Genomic DNA, 20,931 nt, shown 5'->3' on the forward strand with positions numbered 1-20,931 from the left:
CATGCTTAAAGTATTATATTTATAACTACAACTGAGAGTTTTCAACTAGGACTTCAATTCAAGTAAGACCCAAAACTTTGTTTCTTTCTGCATTATTCATCTTTTCATTGCTATGACCAAAATACCTGACCAGAACAACTTAAAGGACGAGAAGTTTATTTTGGCTCATGGTTTCATAGGTTCAATCCGTGGTCACATGCCTCCATTGCTCTGGGCTGGAGGTGAGATAGAACATCATGACAGAAGGGCATGGTGGAGGAAAGCATCTCAGCTTATGGCAGCCAGGAAGAAGAGAAATAGAGAGAGGAGCCAGAGGGACAGCCCTAGTGACCCACCTTCATTGGTCACACCCACCTGCCTGTAGTTACCACCCAGTATAGTAGTCCTTTTGTATTATTAACCTACCAAATGAAGTAATCCAACAATTAGTTCGTAGCTCTCATAATCTAATCATTTATCTTGGAACGTTCTTGCATTAACAAAGGAATTTTGGGGGGAATAGCTCTTATCCAAACCATAGCACTCTTTTATCAGTATTACTAAATGTTTTCTGCCAGTATGTCACTCTAATATTTTTTTTTTTTTCCGGGGGTGGGGACAGGTACTGGGGATTGAACTCCTGGGCACTCAACCACTGAGCCACATCCCTAGCCCTTTTTTGTATTTTATTTAGAAACAGGATCTCACTGAGTTGCTTAGCACCTCACTTTTGCTGAAGCTGACTTTGAACTTGTGATCCTCCTGCCTCAGCCTCCTGAGCTGCTGGGATTACAGGTGTGCACCACTGCGCCTGGTCACTCTAATATTTAATATTCAACATATTTAAAACTAGGACTGGAAATGTAGCTCAGTGGTAAAGCACTTGCTTAGCATGCATGAGGCCCTCGCTTTGATCCTGAGTATCTCAAACAAACAAAACAACAAAGAGACTTAAACTAAACTCTCTATAAAGTAACAGAGCATACTTGACAAATTGTGTGTTCAGGGGGATGGGAGGGGTTAGTTTTAGGGTTAGAGTTAGGGTTAGGGAGGGGGGCAAGAATGGAGGAAGGAAGGACTGTATAGAGGGAAAAGAGGGGTGGGAGGGGTGGGGGGAAGGGAAAAAATAACAGAATGAATCAAACAATATTACCCTATGTAAATTTATGATTACACAAATGGTATGCCTTTATTGCATGTACAAACAGAGAAACAACATGTATCCCATTTGTTTACAATAAAAAAAAATTGTGTGTTCATAAAGACAAAGCATACAGTATTAAATACCTTGATAGTCTTGATCATTAGGTAGAAGCTAATAATGTGATATTTAATATGGGTAAATGCTAAGCCCTACCACCAACTATGGCACAGAAACAAATGTGAGACCAGTTCTTAAAAAGGAATCTATAAAAAGGGATGTAAGTCTACTTTTAAAAGCTAGTAGGTCTTAGAGCACATGAAGACAGCATAGTCCCTAGAACAAGAGGGAAGGTATGTCATTGTTCTCTAGGCAGATGATACTAGAATCAATCTTTTGAAATAGCTGCTGGAAGCCGGGTGCCATGGCGCACACCTGTAATCCCAGTGGCTCAAGAGACTAAGGCAGGAGGATCACAAGTTCAAAGCCTGCCTCAGCAAAAGTAGGGCATTAAGCAACTCAGTGAGACCGTCTAAAAATAAAATACAAAAAAGGGTTGGCCATGTGGCTCAGTGGTTGAGTGCCCCTGAGTTCAATCTCCAATAACCCTCCCCTGCAAAAAAAAAAAAAAAAAAAAAAAAAGGCAAGAAAGAAAGAAAGAAAAGGAAGGAAGAGAAAAAGAGAGAAAGAAAGAAAGAAAAGGAAGGAAGAGAGAAAGAGAGAGAAAAAGAGAAAGAGCTGCTGGAACTTAACACCAGACAGCTAGCCAGGAAATACCAGTAAAAACAATCAAAAGGGAAGGAGCCTGGAAATTGTTTCCTATGACAAAACTTTTTTTTATAAAAGAGGAACTACTTTGTATCAAATGGCTAGCTTCAAGTGTTTGAAGAGCTGACATGTGCAAATATAGCTATGAAGTGCAAAACACATGGTAAGAGGATGGGGGAAGGGGTGGGACTCAGTGGTAGAGCACTTACCTAGTGTGCTCATTACCCTGGGTTCAGTCCCAGCACCATAAGGACCTTTCTACAAAGATGGCAAAAAGAAAAAAAAATACATATATGTGTGTGTGTGTTTATATATAATATATATATGCAAATATGTATATAAAATATAGAATGGCCTCTGTATTGCCAAAAATATCCAAACAATTAGGACATGCCTTAAAGAAAACCTATGTAACCTTATAGAAAGCAATTGATTTCAGATATAATAGAACTAATTTCCAATATTGGCTTAACTAAGTCACCTTGGGGAAGTTATTTACTTTTTTGTTTGTTTGTTTGTTTCAGTACTAGAGATTAACCCAAGGCACTCTACATTCCCACAGTCCTTTTTATTTTTTTTTTATTTTGAGATAGGGTCTTGCTAATTTGCCCAGGTTAGCCTTGAACTTGGGATCCTTCTGCTTCTACCTCCCAAGTTGCTAGAATTACAGGCATGCACCGCCACGCACAAGTTGTTGACATCTTTGAGATTCATCTCTTCCTATATAAAATTGGATATTATCCTGACTGGTTGTGAAGATTATACATAATTAATACATGTGAATCATTTGGTCCTTATAATAATTTTTAGCAATATGTGGGTGGAAATTTTAATGAAATTAGTTCTAAATTCTTCTATAATTCCAAGGTCCTAGATTTCTGATTTCTGGATAGTCTAAAAATATAACATTGTTTAAAGGTAAATTTTTTCTATATCACAAAAGAGTTCTTTTATCCCTGTGATAGGGTTTTCCAGAGAAACAGACCAGTGAGTGGGTGGGAAGGGTGTATACTTTTCTCAAAATATACTGACTTAGAACCTGGTATAGTGGCACATGCCTACAATCCCAGCAACTCAGGAGATTTAGGTAGGAGGATCACGAGTTCCAAGCCAGCCTCAACAACTTAGTGAGGCCCTAAGCAACTTAGCAAGACCCTGTTTCAACATAAAAAATAAAAAGGACTGGGAACCTAATTCAGTGGTAGACTCCCAGGGTTCAATCCCCATTAGCACCCGCCCCCCGCAAAAAAGAAGAAAGAAAAAAGAGAGTTTAATGTTAATTACATCTAAAAAATATCTTTGCACAACATGTAGACTGATGTTTGATCAAATATCTCAGTATCATAACCTAACCAAGTTGACACATAAAATTAACCATTAATATTGTCATAGTACCCTTAAGTGAGTAACACTGGTACCACATGATGCTATCTTCCAATTGGCATCATATAGCATTCCCACCTGAATGGTACAACCTCAAAGATTTCTTCTCTAGGTATTCCAAGATTTTCATTCGTCAAATAGGTCTACAAGGACTCTAGCTATATAAATTTATTTGATATTCCTAAAACAATAATTTTGAATTTGTAATGTATTTTGGAATGTGTAAAGCTTTATTAGAGCTTGCTGACAAAGATGACTTCCTTTTACATTCACTACCATCTTCTAAGAGTCACTTCCCAGGGGTGTGTACCACCATGCACCTCTCCAAAAAAGTATGAATGATCAAAATGCCAATCTCAGGGAAGCCAATTTATATACAAACTCTATCTTCTTAACTCTTGCACATCTGCATTCATATACCTGGAGGCTTATAAAAGAACAAAAAAGAAACCACTGTTTTACTGGAGTGACCTGGTTTGTGTCTCTGTGCAACTGAACTGAGCTTCTGGAAAGAACTGAGAGGACTGGCTTATTTCAGCCTCATGTTTTTCTCTAAGTTATAGGCATACTTCCTCCATGCCAAATGAAATATCTGAAGTATATTTACTTTAAGTATTTAAATATACTTTAAGTATTTCCATTTGAACTATTTCCAAAATTTTCAGTGTGACGATGGCTATTTTTTGGAGAATCTTTATATTTTGGAGATACATATTGAAATATTTACTGAGAAAATAGAAAAATGTCCAGGATAATGGTGGAGGTTGGGGTGATGAGGACACAGGAATTCTTTATCTGATCCTCTACCTTTTTTTTTGGTATTGGGGTATTGGGGATTGAACTTAGGGGTGCTTTACCACTGAGCTACATCCCCAGTCCTTTTCATTTTTTATTTGAGACAGGGTCTCACTAAGTTGCTGAAGATTTGGCTAAATTGCTGAGGTTGTTCTCAAACTTGTCATCCTTCTGCCTCAGCCTCCAGAGTCACTGGGATGACAGGCATGCACCACTGTGCCTGGTTCCTGTCCTTTTACTCACATGGCTTTAACATTTTTTTTTTAAGGAAGCGTTCTAATACCTGACTTGGTGGTGCATACTTGTAATCACATCAGCTCGGAACGCTGAGACAGGAGGATTGCAAGTTCAAAGCCAGCCTCAGTAACTTAACAAAACCCTGTCTCAAAATAAAAATAAATACATAAAAAGAGCTGGGGATGTGGCTCAGTGATTAACCACCCTGGGTTCAATCTTCCATACCGAAAGAAAAGTCACATGTAACAAATACAAAAAAAAAAAAAAAAAGCCGACTTATAGGAAAGACTTGTGTACATAGGAAATACTTTAACAGACTGCTTTCTCAGAACTTGAACTAAGGTTTTATTGGTTCAGGCCATTCCTATTGCATTGTTCTATTTGATGTAAGTGATGAATAATAAACCCACTGGATCACTGCAGAAAAATCTACTTCTTGCCATTATAATATTTCAAAATAACTTTTTTACAAACAGTTTTCTTTTTAAGTAAACTAGATTTTTAACATCATCTGTTGTGTGCATGCAATTTCAAACCTTTTCTCCCAAATATATGACTAACTCCTTACTATATATAATTCGCTGATTTTTTTTTTACAAATTTTCTTTTGTTTAATCCACAAAATTCATATCAACCTCTGAGTCCATTGCCAGTGTTGAAGAGTTACTGCTTTAATGTCATTATTCAATCATAAAAATATTTTCTGTGCACGCATTCATTTTAAAATTATGTACAAATAAAATCAGAGTTTTGGTTTTCTTTTCTGTATTTTAAAACACTCTGGTCATATTGTCAAAGAAGTGTGTGTACCTTTTCTAAAAATTATTCTTAGCCTCATTTTTTCAATGAGTTTAAAAAGGAAAATTTGAAAATTTATTACATTTCTTTTTCCCCCTTTACTACGGCGTCAACACTGACTGCACATTCTTTGAATTGCAGTAAAGAATTTGGCTGTCTAGACACAACAAAATAGGAACACAGGGCCTCCTTCAAGTAAATCACTAACTTGTGTTAGCCAGCAACGAACTGAAAGATTTTTTCTAACACTTTCGCTCTGTTTTATTGAAGGATTTAGGAACCATATTTGTCTTTCATTTTCTCTTCTATCATTTCCATTCCATGAATAAAATTCTTTTAAAAGAGAAACTACTAAAAAGTGCAGAAATTGACCTTAATTTTTTCTCATATCAAATATGTTCTCGTTGGATAAATTTGTGTACAATATACAACACAAACTTTGCTGAACAATCTAGAAGCAAAAGCTGTCCCTTGTTTTCCTAATCTACATTTGGGAAGCCTCAGTCCAGACTTTATCTTAATAGTAGCACAACCTATTTAAGGTAGGACTTTGAGAATGTACATGGTTCCTTATTTAATGAATGCAGTAACCGAAGACTAAGTAGAAGGAAGAATTTCTAGGTACTCATTGTTCTCTGTACTCTAATGGTCTGTCAAAGAGCTCTTCCTTAAAAAAAAAAAAAAAAAAAAAAAAAGACTGCATAAATTTAAAATACTCTGTCCCAAATTGAAAGGGCAGTTAAATTCATGGTTAGTTTCACATGGAAGAAAATGATTATTTTTAATATATGGGTATCTAAATCATTTTCATACTGGGGTCGCCTTAAAAAAGCAAAGCCCTTAAATTCAGGTCTCCATCTGTTCCCTTTGATAAAATTATGAGACACATGCAAACTTTGTTGTGGCTAACCATGACAGAAAACACAGAAGCATGCCTTGTAATTAATTTCTCTAAAGGGATTTTTAAACCCTCATGGAAATTCCTTAAACTGAATTACTGCCACTAATTTTGTGATGCTCTGTGGGTTTTACTTGTTTGCTAATACAATACAATTTAAAATCTATTGTCTTGAATCTAGACACATCAGGAGAGATTCTAGCTCTGTGCCCCAGAGATGACTCCCACATTCCTTTATAGGCAAAGAAGGCAATGAGAATTTGGCTCCATTGTGGCTGCTGGGAAGGACAATTTAAGCAATTTTATATTTCTTTATTAAAACATATGTCTTGAAATTAGGAAAGCCAGGGATTCAGAAGTAAACTGAGATGTTTAGTACTAGTTCTGGGGTACTAAATTCTGAAGTGGATTCATGATTTTCTTAATGTGTTTTTTTTAGCATTGAAACTCAAAAATCCCTTTTATAGAATTTTCATGAAAAAATTCTCCAACACACACCACTCACACACACACACACACACACACACACACCACATGTTTACCATGCCTCAGACTTTATATCTAAAGGTCAGTATCCCAAAGCAGAAGAATGAAAGGATATGAGTATTTAGCAGACTGTTTTATCCCACCGTGAAATTGCTTTGAAGTTTCATGCCTTGAAATCCTATATTTTGTAAATTCTTTCAAATTTTGCCTTTGACTATATAATATATCCCTGCTTTAATATAAATATTATGTCTCAAAGAACTAAGAATTGACCCAAACTGACATTACCAGAAGATACGTGTCTCATGGCTTCACGTACACAAAAACATAGGTCATGGGCATCTAGTATGAGAGTTTGAAAAAAAAGAATATACATGATAGCAAAATGGAGCTGAGAATCTACCTCATTGTCAATCCCAATTTTACCAGACATCTGTATAATTTAGACTAAATATACGTGGGGCCTGGAGATGGGATGGTCAGGCAGTCTTAGATTTTCTAAATGGCAGGCATAGAAAGAGTCCAGAGCAGGCGGACCACTGAATTTTAGGAGAGTCATTTACTTGTCCATTCACTTCCTTCTGAAATCCAAGCAGGGAAATAAGTAACTATCTGGAAATATAAAAATGAATAAAACACAGTTTCTAACCAAGAAACTCACAAATTGGTAGAAGAAAATACATACTTAAATTGGAAATTGGAAATCAAAATGAAAAGTAAAAAGAGAGTGAGACATACACAGAGCTCTGGTCTGGAATTGAGAAGGGCCAGGAAATCAGGTGGCAACAGTGGCAGAGAAAGAAATCCTGTCAATTTTGCCTCTTCTATTGTACTGAGAAATTTAAAACTGGATTTACATTTCTGAAGCAGTGCTCCAAGGCTCAGAAAAAAATGCAGTTTCATGACTTTCTCCAAACTCAGTTGTGAGGAGGTAACTTCTGGCTTAAGATTCATTCTAAAGCCATTCTCTTGAATCACGGATTTATCCTAACAGGGGAATAACAGTTTTGTTGCTTTTAAAGACTCACTTCAATTTAACCAAGTTGTTTCTCCTTGAAACCAATGTCAGGTCACAGAAGTCTTGCTCAAAAGTCTGTGGTCACTGTTACCACATTGGGTAAAAGGACAAAACCTGAGTGATCAAGGTAGGCTCCCCACACAGCTTCAAGTTGACCTGCTGGAGTGTGGAGATAAGTGTAAGTACAGTTGTCCCTAAATATGCCTTAGGAGCTGGTTCCAGGACTCCCTAGTTACCAAACTCTAGGATGCTCAAGACTTATAAAAAATGGCATAGCATTTCTGTAAACCTATGCATACCCTCCTGTATACTTTAACTCATCTCCAGATTACTTGTAATAGCTAATGAAATGCAAATGTTATATAAATGGTTTATACTGTACTGCTTAGGTAATAATGACCAGGAAATTTTCCCCAGATATATTTAATCCACAGTTGGTTAAATTCTTGAATGCAAAACAATGGATCTGAAGGACCAACTATAGTCAAGAAAAATCCCCATTTTGGCAACTTGAACAAGTCAGTGTGTAATGAAATAGAAAACAGAGGGCAAGGAGTACAATTTTGGTGGTAATTGGGGTGAAAAATGATAAATTTGGGTTTGAACAGATTGAATTTGAGGTGCTTTAAAAGCCAGCAAAATGGAAGTGTAAGTCATTCCATTAGGTTTATAGGCCTAGAGGTCAGGATTGAGATTTGAACTGGAGATACTTATTTAAGGTTTTATAGATTGTAAATAATGATAGAATCCAGAGAAGACAAAGATTACTAGCAGACATGGTGGCACACACCTGTAATCCCAAATACTGTGGAAGCTGAGACAGGATCTTAAATTCAAGGTCACTCTGGGCAACTCAGCAAGATCCTGCCTCAATATAAAATAAAGCTGGGGGTGGAACACTTGCTTACCATGTGGGAGGCCCTGGGTCAACCTATTCCATCAGAAAAAAAAAAAAAAATTATTGATGTTTAAAGATTATTTCCCATTTAATTAAGTTGCTTCTTCTTTTTTATTTATTAGAGATTTATGGTTATGTATAATAGTTGGATTGATCCTGACAAACTCTTACATGCATAAAAATCGATTAAGTTGCTTCTTCTTAAAAGCAGGGTCAGTTAGGTCAGGGGGTTTTGCCTCAAGGAGAATAGTCTCAGCTACCAAGCGGGTGAAGGGACAAAGCCTGAACCACCAAGACGTTCCCTGTGCCCCCGATTGCAGGGGAACTGAGAGACAACAGCACACACACAGAGCTCCACACCACTTACTCGAGAATAAGGGAAACCCATTCTTAGCACTAATTCAGTCACGAGAATAACATTTTCTCTGTTAGGCAAAGTCGGAGAACATGAAGCTAGGTTAACTTGATGTAACATCGGTGGTCCAGTTCTTCTAAATTCCTATCACTTAAGGAATAGATTGGTCTGAGAGGTCGAGTTGAATTTACAGATAGGAATTAAATGACTTCCAGCGTGGACTGAAAGTTTGCAGAGTCAGGCAGATTATAAAACAAGGCTTTGTAATCTTAGAACTCCCTCCCACCCGCTATTCCCTAATCACATACCCAGAGCCTTTGTGTGGTATCACCAAAATGATGGGTGCTATAACTAATATACGGGAATTAAAAGGAACTGCTGTGATCATGAGGGAGCATATCATAATGAAATGAAAGGAAGAATGACAATAAAACCAAAGCAAAAGAGAGGTCACAAGTTCAAGAAATTTTCAAAGGAAACTTTTGTATGTGAATAAAAACAGTAAAAGGGCACAAGAATATAGAAACACTAATAGCTTTTCTTCCTTTTTCTTAAATATGACATGATATAAAATGATTAATATAATGTAATATAATATAATATAATATAATAAAATATAAATTGGTACTGACAAAGACTCTCTCACCCAATCTTTATTCTGGCTTCTGAGTTCTTTCTGACATGACTGGTCTTGGGCTTCCTTTTCCTTCCTTGTGGAAGCCAGAGTTCTGTGAAGTCACTGGGTGTGGTGACACAGGCCTGTAATCACAGCTACTCGGAGGCTGATTAGTGAAAATCAGTTTAGTGAAAACTCCCCGCCCTTGGTACCTGAATATCCTCAATAGCTCATCACCTGAACTGCCCTTATCATCAGTGACCCTATCAAGTCAGTGTAGACACAAACCACTTATCCTCAAGGTTTCCCTTTAATAATTTCCCCCCAGTGATTCTTACCCTGCTTGTTCTTTTTGGAGTCAGAGTTGAGTTCAATCTCTCTCTGCTACCTTGTGCAGGGGCCCCTATACCTCATTACCATGTCCTCCTTTGAATAAAGTCTGCTTACCATCTTTGACAAGTGTTTTAGTCAGCTTTTTCACTGCTGAGACTAAAAGATCCAAACAGAACAAATGTAGGGGAGGAAAGGTTTATTTGGGGGGTTTCAGAGGTCTTAGTCCATAGAAGGCTGGCTCCATTGCTCCCAGCTCAAGGTGAGGCAGAACATCATGGCGGAAGTGTGTGGCAGGGGGAAGCAGCTCACATGAAGAGCAGGAAGCAGAGAGAAAGATTCCACTCTCCAGATACAAAATATATACTCTGTAGCCATGCCCTCAATGAACCACTTCCTCCAGCCACACCCCACCTGCCTCTAGTTACCACTCAGTTAATCCCATCAGGGATTAATTCACTAGTTAGATTAAGGCTATAACACAATCGTTCCTCCTCCAAACCTTCTTGCATTGTCTCACCTGTGAGCTTTTGGGAGACACCTCACATCCTCACATCCAAACCATAACCAACAAGTGTCATGAGTCATTTTTTTAATTTAACGGTATGTACAGTGTACTATAGGAATGTGGGGGAAAGGAACATCTGGTAAATAGGATGAAAAGAAGTTAAGTGTGAACAATGTGGTCAGCATAACATTCCACAGGGAGCAGCCAGAGTTCCTAGAAAAGATGCCTTAAGGTGGAGCAACCGCAGCACCTGGGAGACCAGCAGGATTCCTCTAGAGGTATAGGTGAGCGCCAATAATTGAAGAACAAGAAATACGATGTGCTTTTAAATGCATTACTGACACAATAATTGTTCTGCTATCTCATTTATTTAGAGTTTAAGCAACTTGAAGCCTCAAATACACTTGTCATCACATACATTTATGTGCCTTTTGAACTTCTAATGAAAACAAATATAATTTCACCTCCTACATTATCTTAGCTTTAGAAAAGATACTGCTTGGACAGCCAGATACTTGGGTTGTTTGGTTTGGTTTTTATTTGTCTTACTGGGGATTGAACTGTAGGTTGCTTTACAAGCAAACTACATTTGCAGACCTTTTTTTTCTTTTTTCTTTTTTTTTTTTTATTGTAAACAAATGGGATACATGTTCTTTCTCTGTTTGTACATGGCGTAAAGGCATAGCATTTGTGTAATCATACGTTTACATAGGGTAATGTTGTTTGATTCATTCTGTTATTTTTTCCCTTCTCCCCCACCCCTCCCACCCCTCTTTTCCCTCTATACAGTCCTTCCTTCCTCCATTCTTGCCCCCCTCCCTAACCCTAACTCTAACCCTAACACTAACCCCTCCCACCCCCCATTATGTGTCATCATTCACTTATTAGCGATATCATTCGTCCTTTAGTTTTTTGAGATTGGCTTATCTCACTTAGCATGATATTCTCCAATTTTATCCATTTGCCTGCAAATGCCATAATTTTATCATTCTTTATGGCTGAGTAATATTCCATTGTGTATATATATACCACATTTTCTTTATCCATTCATCAATTGAAGGACATCTAGGCTGGTTCCACAATCTGGCTATTGTGAACTGAGCAGCTATGAACATTGATGTGGCTGTATCTCTGTAATATGCTGATTTTAAGTCCTTTGGGTATAGGCCAAGGAGTGGGATAGCTGGGTCAAATGGTGGTTCCATTCCAAGTTTTCTAAGGAGTCTCTACACTGCTTTCCAGAGTGGCTGCACTAATTTGCAGCCCCACCAGCAATGTATGAGTGTACCTTTCTCCCCACATCCTCGCCAACACCTGTTGTTGCTTGTATTCTTGATAATCGCCATTCTAATTTATTTTTTCATTTTGAAATAGCTCTTCCTAAGTTTCCCAAGCTGACCTCAAACTTGCGATCCACCTGCCTCAGCCTCCCAGATATCTGGGCTTACAGGAGTTTGCCACCATGCTCAATCAGGCCTGGACTAATCCAGAGACTTTTAAACTTCTTTGCCTCAAATTACATTTGAATTAAATCACAGGTCAGCAAACATGTTTTGTAAAGGTTCACATAGTAAATATGGTAGGCTTTGCAATTCAGAGAATATTTGTTTCAACTACTCAATTCCACTGCTGTAGCTCAAAAATGACTGTGGATAACCTATAAACATATAAACATGTGTCTGTATTCCAATAAAAACTTTTACAGAAACTGGTGGCAAGACAGATTTGGCTCACTGGCTGTCTCTTGGGCTGACCCCTTGATTAATGTGTAAATCTACAAATTAATTAGACCTTTTTTCATATAAATACTATAGTTTATACAATCCAGGTTCATTAGTAAACCCAAAACTTCTAGAACTCAGTTCAGTCTGTTATTATATCATTGAAGTATTTATGTAATAATTGATCGAAATGTATGAGGGCAATGACTTTGCATTGTTCACCATTGTGCTTCTTGAACCTAGAAAAGTCCCTGGCACATGATAGGTATTATGCATATTACTTAATAAATACAGGAGTAAATAAAATTTTACAAATCAGCTATTTCTTCACCTAATGAAATTCTGAACTCCTAAATTTTCCCAATAAAATCTTTTAAAGTTATTATACTTTTCTACCTACATATCTAAATAAACATCCTGTCCAGACAAACCTGCCATATAGCATAGACAAAAGATGAGTTATCTGTATTTTAAATGAAAAATTGAATTACTAATTTTAGTGACCAACAAAATTATCATTTCTTTCTCTGTGCATTTCTTCTGTATTACTAATTTGAAATGTGCCCACCCCTAAAGAATACTGTTTAAGGGAGGGTAGCTCAGTGGTAAAGCATTTGCCTAGCAAGCATGAAGCCCTGGGTTCTATCCCTAGCACCACAAAAACTAAACTGACTAATTAAATAAAATAATACTGCTTTCTTCTTCTTACACTCCTATCATAATAATCCTTATTTCTTTTGAAGCCCCATGGATGATTCTTCTTATTAATGAACAGGTCACATTCACATTCATAAGTATTTTTAAGATAGAGTGAACCTCTGACCACCAGAAGCTGACCCTCCATCTAATGAGTTATAACCACACTGTTGGTCCCACTTGGTCTCCCTCTCTGAGGTCCAAACTGACACCCAATTCAACTCCATCTCCTTTTTACAGGATTATGACCCAGTACAGGCTGTGAACAGGACCATTTTTCGGGTCTTCACATTGTGAAAGGGGAAGGGGGTTGCTCTGCAAAGTTTTAGAATGCACATAAATGTCTGTCCCTGGATAATCACCCAGGGAGTAGGCAGATTGGATGGAGGGCCCACGGCCAATGGTTGCATAGACACTGGCTTGCGTGTGTCCCTGTCTGTGTCCTCCAAGGGTACTCAACATGCTGAGTCTACTGCACACACCAGCTCTGCACAAGCACAGGCCTCTCCTATGCCTCTCCCAACGCACACTCCTATGAGGGCAGACCCAACCACCCTGATCTCCCTGAGTCCAGAGTTGGGGTACAGAGAGCAATCTTCAGTTTCTTACTTATTTTCTTTAGAGTCTTGGTAATAGCCTATATGGTGCTTGGTTCTTTACTCCCTTTCCAGGTCTGTCTTTCTTTTTCCAGTGCTGTGGATGGAACCCAGGGCCTCTAGCACGCCTGAGGCCTGAGCTTGACTGCTGAGCTACACTCCTAGCCCAGGGTCTTTCCTATTGTTACTCAGGAGTTTGTTTGAAAGTAAAACAAAACAAAAACCTTGAATATTAATTTCCTTTTTCTCTGCATTCCTGCTTTATTACTGTCTCAGAACACCTTCTCTGCCTCAAAATAAAATAAACAAAACTGTTTCCATCTTTCATTCTTACTATAACAATACGCATTCTCTAAAAATTAAGTTAAATTTGTTTAAAATTTTTTAAAATTACCACAAATTCTTCTTGAGGATACCAGGATGATTCTGCTATTAGAGAAATGGTAAAAAGAAAAAGAACAATTTGAATATAATAGATATAATCAAAACCAGACCTTTCTATGGCCTGAAGGGACCTCCAGATCTGTTTCTCTTATCTATCTGACCTCATCTCCTCTTACTCTACCTTGTGCTCACTGCACTACAACAACTCTACCTTCTTCATTTTTCTCAAAATTGCAAAGTATGTGCCCCCCTCAGAACCTTTGTACTTGAGTGACCTCTGCTTAGGATTCCTTTCCCACAAACACATGCTAGTTCTTTCATTCCTTAATATCTTTGCTCAGAAGTTATTTCCTCAGCAAAAGCTCGTCTTACCCCTTAATCCAAAATTACAGACTTTTCTAGCACTACATATTCTTTTATTGTCATTTTGTTCTTCACTGGGTAGCATACCCCTCCCTGTGTTTATTTCGTATTGTTTATCACTGGTGTCCTCTGCTAAAATGGGGTTCCCATGAGGACCAAGTTTTCTGTTTCATTATTGCATTCGCAGTGCCCAGGAGAGTGCCTAGCATGTTGAAGACACTCTGTACCTACTTACTGAATGAATACATGTGTGCTTGATTGATCTTAAAGGAATGGATGAACAATAGGCTTAGTATCACTATTCACTAAAAGCAAGAAAGAGGCAAGTGTCCAAAGCACGATCTATGATGACATTTAGTGTGCTCCCTCCAACAGATTAAACACCCTTCTGTTTTGTAGGCAATTCCACAGTGGCAAGTACATGACGTTGCAGCCACAGTGGTCATGAAAATACATGATATCGCTTTGTGTTACAGCCACAAAAGTCCTGATGATTTTCTAGCACCATAGGAGCTCAGTATAAATGAATTGGTACCTGTCCCATATGGTACCAATTCGTGCTTTGGACACTTGCCTCTTTCTTGCTTTTAGTGAATAGTGATACTAAGCCTATTGTTCATCCATTCCTTTAAGATCAATCAAGCACACATGTATTCATTCAGTAAGTAGGTACAGAGTGTCTTCAACATGCTAGGCACTCTCCTGGGCACTGCGAATGCAATAACGAAACAGAAAACTTGGTCCTCATGGGAACCCCATTTTAGCAGAGGACACCAGTGATAAACAATACGAAATAAACACAGGGAGGGGTATGCTACCCAGTGAAGAACAAAATGGCAATAAAAGAATATGTAGTGCTAGAAAAGTCTGTAATTTTGGATTAAGGGGTAAGACGAGCTTTTGCTGAGGAAATAACTTCTGAGCAAAGATATAAAGGAATGAAAGAACTAGCATATGTCTGTGGGAACATTTGTAATATTAGAATGGCTATTATCAAGAACACAAACAATATAGATTTTGGCATGGATGCAGGGGAAAAGGCACACTTGTACACTGCTGAAGGAGATGCAAATTGGTGTAGTCATTCTGGAAAGCAGTGTGGAGATTCCTTAGAACACTTGAAATGGACCCACCATTTGACCCAGGTATCCCACTCCTTGGCCTATACCCAAAGGTCTTAAAAGTAACATACTACAATTAAGCAGCCACATCAACGTTTATAGCCACTCAATTCACAATAGCTAGATTGTGGAACCAACCTAGATGCCCTTCAACAGATGAATGGATAAAGGAACTGTGGTATATATATGGCTGAATACTATTCAGCCATAAAGAAGAATAATATTATGGCATTTGCAGATAAATGGATGGAATTGGAGAATATCATGTTAAGTAAAATAAGCCAATCCCCCAAAACCAAAAGGCCAAATGTTTTCCCTGATAAGTGGATGATGATATATAATGGGAGTGTGGGGGTGAAGGGTGAGAGAAGAATGGAGGAACTTTAGATTACATAGAGGGAAATGAGAGGGAGGAGGGAGCAGGAGTATGAAAGATGGTAGAATGAGACAGACATCATTACCCTATGTACATGTATGATTACATGAATGGTATGAATCTACATTGTGCACAGCCATAGAAACAAAAAGTTGTACCCCATTTATGTACAATGAATCAAAATGTAGCCTGTAAAAATTAAAAAAAAAAAATTTAGAAAAAAAAGAATTATCACTTCAAATTTGGTTTGCTAACATTTTTGAGAAATCCACATAATAGTAACCAAGTATATAAACCCATCAAAGTTGTTGATGTGTCTTAGGAAGAGAGAAATGAACTGTACCTGGGTATCACTAAGATAGGTGTGAGTTAGTTCAGTGATAACCCATTTCCCCTTAAAAGTGCATAATCTATTTATTATTAATGATAATGATTTTCTGTTTTTTTTTTTTTTTTGTAAAGTTGTAATGGAAATTGGAAAACGTGGATACTTAGGGACTTCCAGAAATAGAAACCGCTTTTTCACATTTATAATTTCAGAAAAATGGCCATCCTTGAGCTTTATTAGTAAATTAGCACAAAGATTCTACCAGGAAGAAGACCCAAGTAACAGAATAGTAATGTAGCTGGGCAGAGGAGGGAAATAATATTTAAGTAAGGTGCTTGTAATGCCTTCTCCAAAGAGTCTCCCTGGACCAGTGCTAACTCAGGCTAACTCATGTTATCTATATTTATCTTTTGCTCTGTGAAAGCTATAATCTTATAAAATGTCTAAATGTAGTTTTCCTTGTTTTTAATGGAAAAGGCAAGGTTTTGACATGAGTTTGAATCTTGATTTAGCCTCTACTCAGCTGTGTGATGTTGGTTGACTAACATTTGTGATATTCAGCTTTCCCATTTGTAAACAGGGGGAGTAATATCTGGTTTGGGGGGCTTACTGTACAAATTATTTGAGATAACACGTAAATAACCAATGTTGGTGGAGAGAAGAGCCTTCACAAATAGTAGGGCCCTCTCTTTTCTGTTCAGTCTAGGGATCAAGATTTCTATAACTTTTATGATTTCTATAACTTTTATGATCCACAACTCAAACACAACTTCTACATACAATGGGCACTCAATAATTTCAAATGACTACATTAAAATATCTCAGCAGAACTGTTTAAAAAAAATAAAGGATTCAAAGTAACATAACGATGGCACAAATGAAACTAAAAAGGCTGAACATATAGTGAGATGCAACGATTCACTAAACAAGAATTCTCCCACATGATTATAAGGTGTTCTGACTCATCTCAGGAACTGAGTAAGTAATTTAACAGAGATCAGCTAGAGCTTCTGTTGTGTGTGGTTTTCGCTATTCCAATGCATAAGTCTTACTAATCATCTGACAACTCTGTTAGGCTTTTGACACGGATATTTGGAATGTGGGTGAATGTTTTGTAACAACAACTTCTCAAGGGACATGAACTGAAATATCCTTGGGCTTTGCTGTGATCAAATAAGACCTCGAGTTATCAAGGTCATGTCTAGCTGCATCACAGCTTCAAGGATTTGAGATCAGCCTTTGGAAACAATTGCGCAGCATACACAATGATTGTTGGATTTTAGTTATCTCTGTCCTTCTGGTGGAACTGAAACTAACACAAGTGTCCTTCACAATATAAATGCATTGAGCTTCTTCAGTGCAGCACCAAAATAAGTAAACAAATTCCCCCCACCCCTCACCGCTGAACCAGGGCCTGTACATGCTAGGCAAGGCTCTACACTGAGCTAACATTAGCTCTTTTAAAATTTTATTTTGAGACATGGTCTCACTGAGTTGCTCAGGTTGACCATGAACTTGCTATCCTCCTGCCTTGGCCTCCAGAGTGGCTGGGATAATAGACATGTGCTGCCATAACTGGCAAAAGTAAATTCTTTTGTGGAAATGAACCAGAATCAGTGCACAGATAATTGGAGAAAGGTCGAACTGAGCCATGCAAGTGCCGTATTATTATTTGTATATTCATCACCTGAATCAATAAACTTAACCACTTCCTTATTGCAATCCCAGATTGATGAAGACACTCTATTACCTTCCTGCTATGCCGCAGATTTCAGGTACATACACCTTTCAAAAGTAAAGACTCTCCCATAGACTATATTGAATTCTAATATAACTTGCATCAGCATATTGAACAAAGCAAGCTGAACACAATTGTCTGTAGTGCCTTGATATATTGGGTCCAGATGAGGTTCCTATATTACATTAAATCATACTATAACAATTTAATCTGTGTTTTCAATGTTTTGCCTTTTAAACAAATCTTGATTTCTCTCTCTCTCTCTCTCTCCTCTCTCTCTCTCCTCTCTCTCTCTCTCCTCTCTCTCTCTCTCTCTTTTGGTGCTGAGGATTGAACCCAAGGACACTTGACCACTGAGTCACATCCTTGGCTCTATTTTTTTGAGACAGGTCTCAGTAAGTTGCTCAGGGCCTTGCTAAATTGCTGAGGCTGGCTTTGAATTTGGGATCCTCCTGCCTCAGCCTCCCAAATTGCTGGAATTACAGGTATGCACCACCACACCCAGCTGATTTCTGATATTCTTGAAAAAGAATTCAGTCTCCTTCAGGGAATTATTTTTATCCCAGATAACAGTCCTAAACTAATTAAAACTAATGTGTAATATAAAAACCCCTCTGGACCCCTGTACATCTACCATGGTCCTGGAATTTGGATGCTATAAAGAAAGTTACACAGAAATAAAAGACACAGACTCTGTTCTATATTGAAAACCGTTAAAGTAGAATTTTGAGAGTATATAAAAATGATTAATGTGAATACTAAATTAATAAGTAAGGGTAGAGTTTAAAAACTGAAGCAGTTTTTCAAAACAGAGACTCAAAGGAAGCTTTATATGTGATAATATTATTATTTGTAATGTTAAAGTATTCAAAGTGATATAACAATGGCACAATTTACATAAAATAACATTTTTAGGGAGGTAGTAGGAATTGAAGACAGGGTCTCCAGGATTCCAGGAGTGAGCCACCTTGTTCAGCCCATAAAATGATATTACTATGGTTCTCATTTTTTTTAAGTAAGGCATCTCATACATATCATCTCTATTTTTTTTTCTTTTTCTTTTTTTTTGGGGGGGGTGTGGGGGTACTAGGGATTGAACCCAGGGTGCTTTGCCACTGAGCTACATCCCCAGTTCTTTTTATTTTTTACTTTGAGGCAGATTCTCATTAAGTTGCTGAGGCTATCCTCAAACTTGGAATTGTGATTCCTCAGCTTCCCGAGTAGCTGGGATTATAGGCATGTACCACCTTGCCCAGCAAATCCTTTTAACAATTCAGGAAGATGGGATTCTTATCCCCCTGTTCAAATGAATAAATTCAAACTCAGTGATAGCAAGTGCCATCTCCAAGTCCACATAGTTAATAAGTGGTAGAGCCAGATTTATTCCAAGTTCACTTGGCTGTGCCACTCAGGAGGAACCTGGGCTGGACACTATGAAATCGCTGTGGTTTATGAAAGAACATATTTGTTGAAAGATTAAGGGGTCATACTTACTATTTGACAGAATTATTTTAAAATTTATCTTTAAGAAACAATAGCTATTGGTGCAGTTTTGGAGTAATTCAGAAGGGCTACTCTAATCTTTGCTGATAAGGAAAACAGAGACCTAGGTACCCCTGTGGCTCCTAAGGATGAGATGAGGGTTGTGGGCCTGCAGTTGAAGCCTCAGGGAGAACCATCCGCAAACTGCATGTTGGCAAATGTTTGATGTTCCACCAACCTTGCCTAAAACTGCCAGAAAGGCTTTGGGATCTGTCGACAGAGTTACAGGAAAGCAAGTACTGGCTAATGGACCCCTCAAACAAAACAACCTACCTTCTCTGTCAAAAGATGACCATGAAGACAAAGCAGAAAGCTTTGTTCCTGCCTTGGATGACCCCTATCCAGAAGGGGAAAACGTCTTTCCCTTCAATTCCTTAGATTTTGAGAGTTTTGACCTGCCTGCAAAGCACCAGTTTGCACACCTCCCCTTGAGTGGAGTGCCTTTCATGATCCTTGACGAGGAGAGAGGACTTGAAAAACTGTTGCAGCAGGGCCTTCCCTTCCCTATGCAGATGCCATCTCCACCATGGGCATCTAATCTATCGCAGTCCCCTTCAAGCATTCTGTCAACCCTAGAAGTGGAATTGCCACCTGTTTGTTACTATGCAGATTTCTCAGTGTTTTATAGTTTGTGTATGTTTGTGTTAATAAAGCATTTCTTTAACAGACAAAAGAAACAGCAACTACTATTCTTTAACATCACTACCTCCATGACACATGCAGTTCTGTAGGAGAACCATGTAATAATCGAAAAGCATGGGCTGGGATCCAAAAATATCAACAAAATAATTCCCTGTTTTTATTCTAATTTTCCAAATACCATGAAAGGGGCATGTGGTATAGAGTAATTCATGTTATTCTCTGTTCCATTCCACTCACCCTTTTATATTTTCTCCAGTAGCTCTCTCTCCATGGTCACCTAGAAACGCCCTTCCACGGGTTCTACATCTGTATCGTATCACTCTTCTACCTTCTCCCTCCCTCCTGATTCTGGATCACAAATGTAGTTTCCCCAGAATTGACAAGTAATAACAAGACCTTCTTCAGTTTGGAAGTGTTTTGACCTAATTTTTACTATTTACCCCCTAAGAAACATTTTCACTCATTTTTTTATTCCAATTGTCCCTGCCATAAGTTTTTCTTTCTTCCTTTCTTCCTTCCTTCCTTTCTTCTTTTCTTTTTTTTTTTTTTTGCTTTGTTTTTGTTTCTGTTTTTACAGTACTAGGGATGGAACCCAGGAGCACTCTACATACTGAGCTACATCCACAGCACTTTTTAATTTGTTTTGAAATGGGGGCTCACCAAGTTGCCCCTGCCAGCTTTGAACATTCAATCCTCCTGACCTAGTCTCTTGAGTCACTGAGATTAGAGTCATGTGCCACTGTACCTGGCAGCTGAATGAAACAATGTATGTTTTTGTACTGTGGCCCTGAAAGACCTCAAATCATTATACAGATTGATCATCCCTTATCCAAAATGCTTCAGGCCCGACATGTTTCGGATTTTGAAATATTAGCATCTACATGATCAGATACCAAGTCTGAATACAAAATTCATTTAGATTTCTTTTACACCTCATACCTATAGCCTGAAGGCAATTTTATTTTATTATCATTATTTTGTTGATGTCTTTATTTTGGGGGAGTTCTGGGAATCAAACCTATGGTCTCACACATGCTAGGCAAGCACTCCACCAGTGAGCTACATCTCCAGCCCTGGTAATTTTATACAATATTTTTAAAAATGTTGTGCACAAAACAGAATTTCATGGTGTGGAATATTCCACTTGTGTCATCATGTCAACACTCAAAATTTTTTTAATTTTGGATAATTTTGGATTTCAGATTTTAGATTAG

At 37.9% G+C, this 20,931-nt stretch overlaps 1 protein-coding gene across 1 annotated transcript in view; it reads left to right on the top strand.

Moving 5' to 3' along the window:
- The window catches only part of LOC124989197 (securin-like), a 69,393-nt gene extending 49,587 nt beyond the window's left edge, over positions 1-19,806 (top strand). The window contains 4 exon segments of the mRNA XM_047559165.1: positions 12,994-13,208; positions 19,100-19,170; positions 19,173-19,232; positions 19,235-19,806. Coding sequence (XP_047415121.1) covers positions 12,994-13,208; positions 19,100-19,170; positions 19,173-19,232; positions 19,235-19,806 — 918 coding nt within the window.
- The last annotated feature ends 1,125 nt before the right edge of the window (positions 19,807-20,931 follow it).

This window comes from Sciurus carolinensis, chromosome 7 (assembly GCF_902686445.1).
Source record: "Sciurus carolinensis chromosome 7, mSciCar1.2, whole genome shotgun sequence".
Classification (NCBI taxonomy): Eukaryota; Metazoa; Chordata; class Mammalia; order Rodentia; family Sciuridae; genus Sciurus; species Sciurus carolinensis.